Genomic DNA, 14,101 nt, shown 5'->3' with positions numbered 1-14,101 from the left:
TTCCTATCTCATAATTTCTAATGTTCAGGTGTATTTGTACAGACCTAGTGGACTTTAAACAAGCGCAGGGTCTGAAAATACACCTGACAGACAGGGGTTATCCCAGAGCGGTAGTCCATAAGACTTACAAAAGAGCCAGGTTTGCTAATCGTGAGTTGTTGGATAAATCTAAGAAGGAAGATGAACAGAAAGATATCTCGTTTGTCTTTCAGTATTCACCTGGAATAGTGATCCATAATGTATGAAAACACTGGCAAATAGTTTCTACTCAGCTGGCTTTCAACGGTGTGAATTTGAGAGTAACCTCCAAGAGACATCGGAATTTGAAAAGACGATTGAGTCCATCGGATATAGGGAAGAATCCCTTCACTTCAGACAGAAATAATGGACAGCACTCTAAATGTCATCAGAGCATGTTCTGTGAAGTAACCCTGGAACTACAACGTGGTTTATTGATCCCATATCACCGAGAAAGTTTCCACTGTTATACCTACGAGATAACAGTAACCTGTTCCAGGGCAGAGCAGAGGGAGCTGCAGTGAACGCGCGAAATCAGCGATCTCAGAGCAGGCGCGCGCCGCGGCACCCCCTAGCGGCATGCACCCGGGGCGGACCGCCCCACCGCCCCCCCTTGGTACGCCACTGACTAACCACTAGGCTACTCCTCCAGGAGCTATGTACCTGGGAGCAATTTGTGAAATCCACTGTAGTGCTCCCTAGGGTGCCCAGTTGGTGTCCTGGCATGTCAGGGGGACAAGCGCACTACAAATGCTGGCTCCTCCCATGATCAAAGTCTTGTATTTGGTCGTTTCTAAGATGGGCATCCTTGGTTTCCATTATCGCCGAAAATCGGAAATGACAAAGTCTAGAGACGACCATCTCTAAGGATGACCTAAATTTCAGGATTTGGACGTCCCTGACCGTATTATCGAAACGAAAGATGGATGTCCATCTTGTTTTGATAATACGGGTTTCCCCACCCCTTCGCCGGGTGTTTTGCGAGGACGTCCTCAGCAAAACTTGGGCGTCCCTTTCCATTATGCCCCTCCACACCACATACGAGACAGATCAGGTGGTGTATGTGATTATTTGTCCATGCTTTAGGCAAAACTTTGGCCACAGACGGTGGGGATCCACAGAGTGACATTTTCTAAGCACGTTTTTGAAAGCAAAGTTGTTTTCATTTTCTTGTAAGTCACATTTTTGGGTTAACAGTGAAAATTTTCATTGCACAGAGGTGCCACCATGTTTATCTTCACTGATAATTCCTTATGGCTTTTCAAGAGCTCTCTGCTCTGCATCAGAACATTACCTTTCTATTCCATCAGTTTTTTCTTCATGCCTTGACACTATAACACATGTATATTCCTTGTTTGTTGTTTTTTTTTTTGCAATGAACTCTCTTCCAAAGTTTGAGCACAGCCTTCCTAGTTAAAATTTAGATCAGACTTAAAAACACAACTTTTTTCACTAACATTTCGGGGACAATAGATGAGCCCTTTGGCAACACATCTCTTTTCTCCCCTCTTATTCTTTTCTACACTTATCATGATTCCTATCTGAGATTTCTGATTTTTATTTATTTTTTATTTTTGTTACATTTGTACCCCGCGCTTTCCCACTCATGGCAGGCTCAATGCGACTTACATGGGGCAATGGAGGGTTAAGTGACTTGCCCAGAGTCACAAGGAGCTGCCTGTGCCTGAAGTGTGAATCGAACTTAGTTCCTGTAAACCGGTTTGATTGTTTAAAGTGAAAGATGATATATCAAATACCCTTAAACATCTCTTGATCACCTCTGGATTTAGCTTTTGTGTATGTGGAGGGCAATTTTATAATAGAGTGTCTATGTAAAATTTCTAAAACACTATTTTATCAACACCAAAAGAAATAATCTGTACTGGAAAAATAAAATAACCACAACCAAACTCTTGCACAATATGGATGAACAGAAAAGAAAGAATGGCTGGTGAGCTGAGGCTATTGTTAAGCCATCAGTAGATTAGAGATCCAGCACTCGAATTAGAATGCTGAATCCTGACACAATGTTCAACAAAACACGGCATTGTATCAGATTTGGAAGCAGTTTTCCAGCAGCTGTAGAAGTATCATGTTTTTTGAACTACACAGCTATGCCACCAGAAGCATTCAGAATTGTCAGTGTGGAGTTTCTGCATATGTTGTGAACATCATTCTTCAAATTGACTTCAACATAGATAAATGGTGTCTTCCATTTTTTAACACAAAGATTTTGAGTACAGAACAACTACAAATTTTGATTTTTTTTCTACTTATGGGATAGTAGTAGAAATGACAATAAAAATGTTAGTGTGGATGTTTAGGGCAGCACATCGATTTTTGCAAGGATTCAATGACTTGACATTTTGGAGCTTATGTGATGACAGCCAAGATAATGGCTTAGATTCTGAGGATCCTTCTTTTCTATCCATCCATATAGCGGAAGAATTTGGTTGGTTGTGGTTATTATATAAAGACAAAACGCACGGGTATATGTCTTGCAAAAAAAGGCTCCCAGTAGCGCAGCAATGTTTCTGCACAAAGTTATAGCACACACAGATGCAACTTTCTGTATATACAATGCATGGGTATGCTCATTATTAATCAACTATTCATGTACCGTGCTCTGCCCAAACTGATCCTTTGACAATACCTGCTCATGTATGTGTACATACTTTATATATGGATAATGTGTTATATAATTATCCCCTTATCATTTGTACTACTTCCATATTAATCCAAGGACAGCCTATGATGCTATTGAATACATTCAGATTAAGGGGCCCGTTGACTTAAGTATATTACATAGTTAGCATGTGAATTAGAGTGTGCTGCTACCACACAAGTGGCATAACTATTACTATCCTGGCATAACAATACTTGTTAATTCATGTATTCACTGCATGCTGGGTTGCAGACAGGAACTGAGCAGGTTATGGGTGGTGTAACGGATCCCTTCGCTCCTCTCAGGAAAACTCTGGCCTCCGGCCCAAGTTTTCTATATGATATTCCACTTAGGTACAACTAGGGTTACCATATGTCCGGATTTACCCGGACATGTTCTCTTTTTGAGGACATTGCTGGGCAACCGGGAGGGTTTTGCCAATCTGCCCGTTTGTCCTGATTTCTGGACAAACGGGCAGGCTGGTGCGCGGGCTGTCCTATAGGACGGCCCGCCTGCCAACCTGCCCGTTTGTCCAGAAATCCAGACAAACGGGCAGATTGCTAGCCTCCCCTTACTTACTACTGCCCTGGTGGTCTAGTGACCTCTTCCACCTTCGGGGCAGGAAAGAGCTCCCCTCTTTCCTGCCCGGAGCGCTGCCCTGTATGCATCCTTCCTGTTGGTGATGTTGGCGACGATTCAAAATGGCCGCCGAGAGTTGAAGTGACCTCGCGAGACTGCAACTCTCGGTGGCCATTTTGAATCGGCACCTGATATCACCAACTGGAAGGATGCATGCAGGGCAGTGCTCCGGGCAGGAAAGAGGGGGCTCTTTCCTGCCCTGAAGAGGTCACTAGACCACTAGGGCAGTAGTAAGGTAAGGGGAGGGGGTGACGGGGAGGGGGGGTTGTGTGACAGGGGGAGGTGAAAATGTGACAGGGGGCGGAGCGAGGGCGTGAAAGGGGGCGGGCGGGTGTGTCTTCCTTTTTGGGGGACAAAATATGGTAACCTTAGGTACAACTCCCTGTAATCCTCCAGGTGTACCCTCCGACCTGAGGTTTCAAGAATACAATCCCAAAAACAAACAGTTTAGAAAAAGTAGTTTTTAATAATGGAGTTCCAAAAGCAAAGCAGTTCAGGAATCTCCACAGCTTCAAAAATGCAGTTCATAAACCAACAGGACATGAATCTTAGCAGCCCCGATGATGCAATTCAAAATAAGTAATTCCAAAAGCAAAAACCATTCCACAAAGAAAAACAAGCAGTTCAAAGAAAACAAGCACTTCCAAACAGGCAGTTCAAACAAGCAGCTTGGAAATCCCATCAGCAGTTCAGAGGCAGAGAGCTCCCAGGGGTCCCCTCCCTCTTCTGGCCAGCTCTATCTCCTGGCTTCCTCCCACTTGACCCCGTCGCTTCCTGGCTCCTCCACAATAGCCACTGTCTTCCCTTGTTTACCAAGACCCTGCACCAAGCGGTTACCTGTTGTCTGAACCTTTTACCTTCGGATCTTGCCAGAGCTGCAATTTCCAACGGCCCGTCTTGCCTCACTTCCTCCTCCTTTTCATCCCCCTTCCATTCCAAGGGCTCCTCGCCCCACCCATTCTCCAGCTGATCCTCCTCTCCCTGATTAGTTCTGCTTAGAGGCTCCCCCTCCCTTCCTGGCCCCCCGACCCTGTCTTGGGTTTCACCTTTACCTGCCTTTCCCTTGGGCTCCACCGGGGGCTGCTGGGATAGGAAGTCTTTGATTCTGTTGTAACACCTTCTAAAGGGCTGCTGGGAATCGTAGTTTTTACCCTGCCTCCAGCCCTCTGGGGAAAATGATCTATGTCTTCTCCTGACATGTGGAACTCCTTGCGCTAAGAATCTAGGTTGTCCCCTCCTCTGGGCCTTATCTTCTCTTCCGCTGGTACCCCCCCCTCTCTGTTCCCTTATCCTCTTCTTCACAGTGGAGAATGGAACAGCACTGTACACTGTAGTTAGCGCATGGTACTTACATGCACAGTCACTTGTGCAGTTAATGCAGGTCACTATTGCCTTCTCAAAAGGAATGCCTCTGTGCACTGAATAGTCTTAATATGTGATAAAGAACTTTAGAGAGTAATAACTGCAGAGGACATGCTGGGCATGGCCCCAAGAGCTAATGCATGCTAATATTTGCTATGGAAGTGCAGTAAATGCAAAAACTTACCGCGCTTTAGTAATATGGCCCCCAGGTGCATTGCTTTATTCTTAATTCAAAGGATTTTTAATAGCGTTTTTACCTCCTAAATTCATTCCAGCTTGCAGACATTTCTGCAACCGGCATGCTGGGCAGTTCTTTCTTCGAATCTTGTCAATGATGCAGTCATTTCTTCCCGCACATAGATAATTATGCTGCCCTGAATGAACAAAACAAAAAAAGAAAAAAAAGAAATTAAGCTTTTGTTACAGATTTATATGACTGTAGTTTTCCTTTTATTATCTTCAATGTTTAGACTTTTTATAGCTTTTTTTTCTAATGCTGTCATTCGTGATGGCACCACAGTGCTTTCTATCCATATAGCAATAAATCAACCCTGAACCTTGTTACAGTCTAACTTTTTAAAATAATAATATTAAAATATAAGTTCTAGGCAAATTGTTAACCATTACAATAATAATAATAAAAAGGAAAAGGCCTGCAATTAGAACCTTGTAAATCTATAAGACCTCAGTGTAAAACTGACTTCTCATAATTACGAATGGACCAATAAAATGACTCTAAGCAGATAGAGAACTCTATTACTATACAAAGAGAAGAAATTTGTTGCACTGAGTGGTGCTTCCAGGACTGTGCGGAGAGGAAAGTTCACTCCTCTCTACGCCATGTGGGTTATAATAAAAGAGATAGGACGTAGAATTAATTTCCACAAATCAATCACATCATCTGGGAATAGGATTTATTTTATTTATTTATTTGGACATTTTAGGGCTCATTTTCAAAACACAAAAATGTCCAAAAATTGCTATAAGGTGGCAGAAGGCTGTTTTTAATCTCAAAAACGTCCAAGTTGCAATTTTCCTGATTTTAGATGTCTTGCTCCACAGTTTATCCAAATTTCAAGGGGGTGTGTTTTGGGCAGGACATGGGTGGAACACGATCAGCACCAAAAGATAGTCATTTTTCTCCAATAATGGAATAAAATGAAAATGTCTAGGGCCAAAATTAAGACTTTTTGGCTATACTTGTTTGAATCATGACTAAGTGACAAAATGGTGCCCTAAATGACAAGATGACCACTGGAGTAATAAAGGAATGACACCTCCATACTCCCCCAGGGGTCACTGACCCCATCCCCTAAAGCTGTGAAAGAAATAGTACATGACAGCCTCTATGACAGCTTCAGATGTTATGGCCAGTCCTATTAGAGCAGCAAGCAGGTCCCTGGAGTAGCCTAGTGGTCGGTGCAGTGCACTGTAGAGGAGACCGAGGCCCATAACCCACTCTATAACACTTGTGGTGGAAAGAGTGAGCCCTCCAAAACCCACCCAAAATCTATTGTACCTATACATAGGTGACACCTGAAAGCATAAGGACTTATTGTAGTGGTGTACAGTTGGGTACAGTAGGTTTTGGGTAGGTTTTGGAGGGCTTACCATACAATGTAAGGGGTAACAGTGAGATGTGTACTTAGATCTTTTATGTGAAGTCCAATGCAGTGCCCCCTGGGGTGTCCCACTTCTCTGCCCCCTCCCCCCCCCAAACATCTCAATGACTTGTTTTTGTGTGTTTTTCCGTTGGACTTTTTTTTTTCTTTCAAAAACGATCCTAATAGATAGACGCAGACACACAGAACTCAAAAACATCTAGTAAATGGCCATTTTCAGAACAAAAAGTTGGATGTTTTTCTGATTTGAAAATGGCCATGTTTGCTACTGGACCTTTGGATGCAGGAAGAGAAAAATGGGCCCCGGCACTACCGCAGGGCCCTTTTCCCTGCAGCTTGTTAAAAGGACATTTAAATCACAAGAAGATTGTGAGATTTCAAGAAGATCTTACAACATTGAGAGGCTGGGCATCTGATAATTGACAAATAAAATTTAATGTGAGCAAATGCAAAGTGAGTCCCATAGGGAAGAGCAATTCAAAATACAGCTATATGATGCAAGGCTCCACCATTTGGAATAATCATCCAGGAAAAGTGGTGGCCAGGAAAACAAATAGAATATTTAGGAAAGGAATGGATAAAAAAAGAGCAATATTTTTGTATCATTCCATGAATACTGTACACAAGTCTAGGCAACACATTTCAAAAAAAGATAACTGAATTAGAAAAGGTATAGAGAAAAACAATCAACATGATAAAGAGGACGGATTGACTTCCCTATGAGGAAAGGCTAAAGATAAGAGATGGCTGAGGGGAGAAATGACAGTGGACTATAAAATACTGAGTGGAGTGGAATAGATAGGTGTGAATCATTTGGTTACATTTACCAAAAGTACAAGGACTAGAAGGCACATAATGAAGTTAATAAATAATACATTTAGAACAAATTGGAGAAAGTATTTGTCACTCAACATATAATTAAGCTGTGGAGTTCCTTGCCAGAGAATGTAGTAAAAGCAATTGGCATAGCAGAGTTTTAAAAATGTTTGAACCAGTTCCTGGAAAAAAAAAGTCTATAAGTCATTACTACAATGGACTTGGGGAAAAACAACTGATTATTCCTGCGATAAACAGCATGAAATTTATTTACTCTTTTTGGATCCTTCCAGGCACTTGCGACATGAATTAGAAACTGTTGAAAACAGGACACTGGGTTTGACAGACCTTCAGTCTGTCCCAGTATGGTGACACTTTGGGCCTCTTTTACAAAGCCATGCTGTCGATTCTCGGTGTGGCAGTTCTTATGGGCTTCCTCTCATTTGCTGCGCGGGAATTGCTAGCGCTGCTTTGTAAAAGAAGCCCTTAGTTACTTATGTATTGAACTTAGAGACAGCTAAAAACAAATGTGATAACAGATGGGGAGCCAATAAAGTATACTAAGGCTCATGGAGATGTTATCAAGCTGGGAATAGCCCAACAATATTCTCACCATCATATTCTGGGATAGTTGCAGAGCTTTAAACAAAAATGCAAAAAACCCTGAATGGAGATTTTCAAGAGAAAGATAAGCAGCAGTTTGAAGAACTACTTGAAAACCTGGAATGATCCAACAGAAGCTAAAACCTCAGCAATAGATAAAACTTTTAAAATCTGAGATTCACCGGCAGATAGCTGTCCAAAATAACCCCTAAATATGAAACATAGTAACATAGTAGATGACGGCAGAAAAAGACCTGCACAGTCCATCCAGTTTGCCCAACAAGACAACTCATGTGTGCTACATTTTGTGTATACCCTACTTTGATTTGTACCTATGCTCTTCAGGGCACAGACCGTATAAGTCTGCACAGCACTATCCCCGCCTCCCAACCACCGGCTCTGGCACTGATCGTATAAGTCTGCCCAGCACTATCCCTGTCTCCCACCACCGGTTCTGGCACAGACCATATAAGTCTGCCCAGCACTATCCTCGCCTCCCAACCACCAGCCCCGCCTCCCAACCACCGGCTCTGTCACAGACCGTATAAGTCTGCCCAGCACTATCCCCGCCTCCCACCACCTTCAGAACAAAGGGAATTACAGAAGCTCTGCACCTTAATTGAGAGGGTAGGACAGACATGAATAGTACCTCTTCCTTGTCTAGGTTGAAAGCCATATGGAAAATGCAAAAAAGATAATGGCTTATGAGACAGCACAACACACTTGTATGGAGACAAAACAGCATGACATGGTCTGCATGTAATTTATAACCCAACCCAACTTTTGCAGGATAGAAAAAGCTAATGCAAATAGGTATTAAACGAAAGCAAGAAAGAGGTACATCCCTGAACTAAAGTTTAATTAATTAATTAATTAATAATTGCCTTTCCAGTGAGTGACTTCCCATTTTAATATTTACACAAAGTCTGTAAGTGTAAAGTATCCAGGCACTTCATTTGTACCCTGCGCTTTCCCACTCATGGCAGGCTCAATGTGGCAGGCAATGGAGGGTTAAGTGACTTGCCCAGAGTCACAAGGAGCTGCCTGTGCCGGGAATCGAACTCAGTTCCCCAGAGCCAAAGTGCACCACCCTAACCACTAGGTCCACCACCCTAACAGTCTCCTAAATTCTTTAAAATACTATTGCAAATTACTCTTTTTAATTCTTGTGAGTTTTAAAGAAAGGTCAACAGGAAGGAAAAAGGCTCAGAGAAATATATGGGAAAATTCAATATTAACTAATTAATTTTTAAAAATTTATAATCCACTATATCTGAAATTCTAAGAGAATTACAAATGACAACATACAGAATCATTATCAATACACATGACAAGACCCTGAGAGGCCCTTTTACTAAAGTGCGCTCAAAAATGGCCTGCGCTGGGGTAGACACGTGTATTGGACGCGCACGCAGGTCCATTTTTCAGCGCGCTTGCAAAAAAGGCCTCTCTCTTTTTTTTGCCAAAAATGGAAGTGTGGCAAAATAAAAAACAGCGCGCATCCATTTTGGGCCTGAGACCTTACCGTCACACACTGACTTAGCAATCAGGTCTCACGTGTTAACTGGGCAGTAATCGTCAGTGCGCATACACTGCTGATTATTGCCCGGTTAGCGTCACATGGTAGAAAATAGAAATTATTTTCTGCTGCGCGTTTTGGATGTGCTTAGAAATTAGAATTACCGCCCAGGGCACACGGTAGCTGGGCGGTAGTTCTAATTTGACGTGCATTGTACACGCATAGGCACCTTAGTAAAAGGGCCCCTGAGACAATACCTTAAAGAACAATAGATCTAAGTGAAATATAACAGGGTGCCATGTTTATGAGGGCAAACAGGGGCCCTAGGTCAATGCTATGTTATAAAGACACGTGGGCACCTATGTGTCTTTATAACCCACTAGCAGAAGCGGCAGAAATTGTGCTTTCCTTGCAGGCATGGGCACTTACACCTGCTCTCAAACAGGTATAAGTGCCCACACCTGGACTGTGCAACACTACAAATAGATTAGCATATTTTATAGTCCAGCGTGCATTCGCAAACACCACCTGTTCTCTGCCAAAACTCAACCCTTGCACATGCCTAACGACAAACCACCTTCCATAATGTCATAGTGCATATTTTATAAGATGCCATTTAGGGCTAGATTCTTCCTGTTACAACAAATTCCATGGACCCTTACCTTTATTATTCACTCTAATTCTCTCTGTTGTTCTTTACGATACCTATACGTTTACTATTTTTTTATTACATTATTATGTTATTTTACTGAACTATATAATATTGTCATGTTATTTAATTGAAACGTAGTTTGCCCTACGGTTTTGTAAGCCACATTGAGCCTACTATTGGTGGGAAAATGTGGGGTATAAATGTGTTAAATAAATATATGGCGCCTGAAAATTCTACGTGAAAAAAATACGCCTAGGTGTATTCTATAAAATATGTCTATATTTTATAGACTAGACTTAAATTTCTGCACGGTATATAGAATACGTCAAGCGCCTTTCTACGTGACCAAATTTAGTTGTGGCCATGTATGCAATGTTTTACTTGGTGTAAATCCTGACACCTAAATTAGGCGCAGACTTCCGAATTCTATACAGTGCGCTTAGATTTAGGTGCCAAAATCGGTGTGGATTCTATAACACTACATGTAACTTAATTGCCTTAACAAGCTAACGAGCACTGATGTCAGCATTTAAACAAGCAATAATGAGCACTAATTGCTACTGATTAGAATATAGGTGCACAACTCACTAAGCGTATTCTATAATGATGTGTGCCAAACTTCTAACCCGTGCAAGCAAAAGGGGCATGGTTATGGGCAGGGAAATGGGTGTTCTGAAATTTGGGTGCCTAGTTATAGAATATGGCTCAGTGTGCCTAAATCTATGTGCCGGGATTTGTGCCGTGTTTTACTTGGTGTAAATGGATGCATGAAGATTTAAGCACTGAAATATTAGCTAAGCATATTCTATAATCGGCACCTAAAGCTAGGCACCGATTATAGAATATGCTTAGTCGGAACTGATTTCAGCGCCAATTTTTTAGAAACCATATTTAAAATCTCCTCAACAACGGGTATCCTATATAATAATTCTCACCTCCAACAGGATGTGCTTGGGACCGTGCCTGCCGGAAGTGGTCTGCTAGGCAGGCACGGCACTGACATTAGTGACAGACAATTTGGCAAAGCAAAACAATCTGAATGCTGGCCATTAGGACACAGGGTACATAGGAGAGTTTTAAAAGACTGAAGGAACCAAAAGTGTTCGGGGGGGGGGGGGGGGGGGGGGGGCAAGTTCTGAATGAATGAAAGCAATGAAAATTTACGAGAGGAACACAATCTGAATGCCGGGCATTTGTACACAGGGTAGATAGGACACTTTTTTTTTTTAAATGAAGGACGTGAAAGTATTACAGCTTGGGGGAGGGGTGAGGAGGAAAGCGGTGGGGTATCCGGATACTGGGCGTTAGGGCCACGGGGGTACATAGACTTTTGAAAGCCTTAAAGGAACCCAAAGTGTGGGAAGGAGGAGGAAAAGGAGGGGAGGGAACGGGGTGAGGGGCATTAGGAACAGGGGAGGGGGCCCTGTCACACACTCTCATTCTCACAAACACACACTGTCACACAGACAGTCTCACTCTGTCACACACCCGCACATTCACTCTGGCTCTCTCTCTCAAACATACACACTCCTAGGAAAACCTTGCTAGCGCCCGTTTCATTCGTTCCAGAAACGGGCCTTTTTTACTAGTATTCTATAACAACGCGTATAGATTTTAGAAATGTCCACGGCCCGGCAATGGCCATGCCCCCTTTTCAACTATGTGACTTAGAATTTAAGTGCACCACATTACAGAATACGCTGTGAGTTGTGCATGTAAATCATAATTAATGCCAATTAACAGAGCTGATTAGCTAGTTTACCAATTAAGTTACATGCACTGTTATAGAATATGCTTCAATTTCCATGTAGAAATTAAGGCGCCATATATAGTATCCTGGGGTTAGTACATAATCAGACTTTTACTGTATGTGCAAAAATAGTTTATAGAATTACCCTCATAGGGGTAATTTTATAACTGTGCATGCTCGTTGATGCACGTTTTATGATTTATCATTTAATATATTGTTATAATGTTGTGTGAACCATATTGTGTTGGACTAGGTCTTAGAAAAGAGGCAAACAAATGCAATATAACATAACATTTTTCTTTGAATGGATTTTGCTGTATTTTTAAACTTAAAGGATGGTGTACTTTCCCTTCGAAAATTACCTTATGAAAATTGTGTATTCATTTTTACACTTGCTTTTTGGGGCACTCACGGTCACATTTTCAGCCCTGCTCTCAGGAACCCAATGGTTATAATTACATATATATGCTATACTCGTGTAAGTTTGCCTGCATTTCAGGCTGGCAATCTTCAAACAGAATATTCATGCACAGAGAGGACAGCTTTGCATGTGGAAATACCCTTGCAAATGAACCCCAAAATAAAAAGCGACTGTTCCCATTTCTTGCCCAAGGGCTTTAATGTATGATTACACTAAATTGACTACAGACAAATCTTCATTCTGGAAATAATAGTAAAGAACTAATTCAGCTTCTCACTAGATTTAAAAAACAAGGTAGCTCATGTAAATCTTGTCTGGCTTGTGGTTTTGAGAAGATCAGTCCATCAGATCTTGAGAGATGACAGACAGGGCATTAAGAAAGCAGTTAAGTACTTGCAGAGAACATCTTTACAGTAATAAAAAAATATAGGAAGCACAGGAAACAAGATGGGCATATGTACACGAGTTGCATACTTACTTTATTGATTTAATATTGGATTTGCTGTATATGCTGTTCTAGTTTGATGAATATGTTAGAAATGTTTTAAGCTACCTTAATCCATTGTGGGACTAGGGAGAGATATAAGCTGAAAATGCAAGGTAACGAATTACTGTAAATACATTTCAGTTCATCTTGGATTGGAGTGCAATCTTTTGCCTTAATCATCAAAAGGAATTAACCTCTCAACTACAGCCGATTAAGGGGGGGTAACTTTACAATAATGGTGCCTTATTTAAGCAGACAAATAGGTGTCTACTTGGGCACTATTTTGTAAAGATACATAGGTGCCTATGGTACTCATTTTCAAAGCAGATGGACATCTTAAAATGCCTAAAAAATGTTCACCAGCTAAAAACATCCAAATCCTGTTTTTGGGAAGTCAGAATTCAGACATTTCACACTGCATTTCATCCAAGTAGCAAGGGGGTAAGTTGTAGGTGTGCTTTGGGTGGGACCAGTGAGGGCCCATAAGTAGAATGTCCAACAGGGATTTTTGAATGTGAAGAAACGTCTATGTCTAAAAAGAAGGACATTTTTATCTAAAACTGTTTCAGTCACGTCCAAGTTATAAAACGTTGCTCTAATTGAGCAGCTGACTACTGAAGGAATTAAAGCATGACCCCTCCTTAATCTCCTAGTGGTTGCTGTCCCCTTCCCTCCCCCCTTAAAAGGAAACTGGAAAGAAAAACCAGGCTCTATGTCAACTGCAGGTATTACAAGCATTCTGAAGAAAGCAGTAAGCAAGTCAGAGGAGTAGCCTAGTGGTTCTTGTAGTAGACTGTGAACCTGGTTTTCCTTTCCTGGGGACCCAGGTTCAAGCCCTTCTTCAACTTTTTTTTTTTCTTTTTATAATTCTGAGCCTTTCAGAAACAGAAAAATACCTACTGTACCTAAATATATAAGATAACCTGCAAGCCTGAAGGCTATTTAAGTGGTGTACATTCAGGTACACTAGGAAGGGCATAATCGAATGCGAACGCCCATCTCCATGGGCGTCTATCTCCGAGAACGGTTACGTGAAGGGGCGGGACAGACCGTATTTTCGAAAAAAAAAAAATAGGCGTCCATCTTTTTTTTCGATAATACGGTTTGTGCCCGGCAAATGCATCGGATTTGTGCGGATTTGAGCTGGGCGTTTCGTTTTTCAGCGATAATGGAAACCGAAGGTGCCCAGCTCAAAAACGAACAAATCCAAGGCATTTGGTCGTGGGAGGGGCCAGGATTCGTAGTGCACTGGTCCTTCTCATATGCCAGGACACCAACCGGGCACCCTAGGGGGCACTTGTAACAATTAAAAAAAAAAGTAAAATCCCTCCCAAGTCCATAGCTCCCTTCCTTTGGGTGTTGAGCCCCTCAAATCCTCCCCAAAACCCATTGCCCACAACTCTACACCATTACCATAGCCCTTATGGTTGAAGGGGGGCACCTAGATGTGGGTACAGTGGGTTTTGGGGGCAGTTTGGAGGGCTCCCATTTACCACCACAAGTGTAACAGGTAGGGGGGATGGGCCTGGGTCCACCTGGCTGACGTC

The 14,101-nt window shown here is 42.1% G+C and overlaps 1 protein-coding gene across 1 annotated transcript in view; it reads right to left on the bottom strand.

The window, feature by feature from the left end:
* NR3C2 (nuclear receptor subfamily 3 group C member 2) overlaps positions 1-14,101 on the bottom strand; it is a 582,332-nt gene that overhangs the window by 138,940 nt on the left and 429,291 nt on the right. Inside the window, 1 exon segment of the mRNA XM_030191661.1 lies at positions 4,942-5,058. Coding sequence (XP_030047521.1) covers positions 4,942-5,058 — 117 coding nt within the window.

This window comes from Microcaecilia unicolor, chromosome 2, assembly GCF_901765095.1.
Source record: "Microcaecilia unicolor chromosome 2, aMicUni1.1, whole genome shotgun sequence".
Taxonomy (NCBI): domain Eukaryota; kingdom Metazoa; phylum Chordata; class Amphibia; order Gymnophiona; family Siphonopidae; genus Microcaecilia; species Microcaecilia unicolor.
The sequence above is the reverse complement of the archived record's forward strand: the minus strand, read 5'-3'. Positions and strand labels throughout refer to the sequence as shown.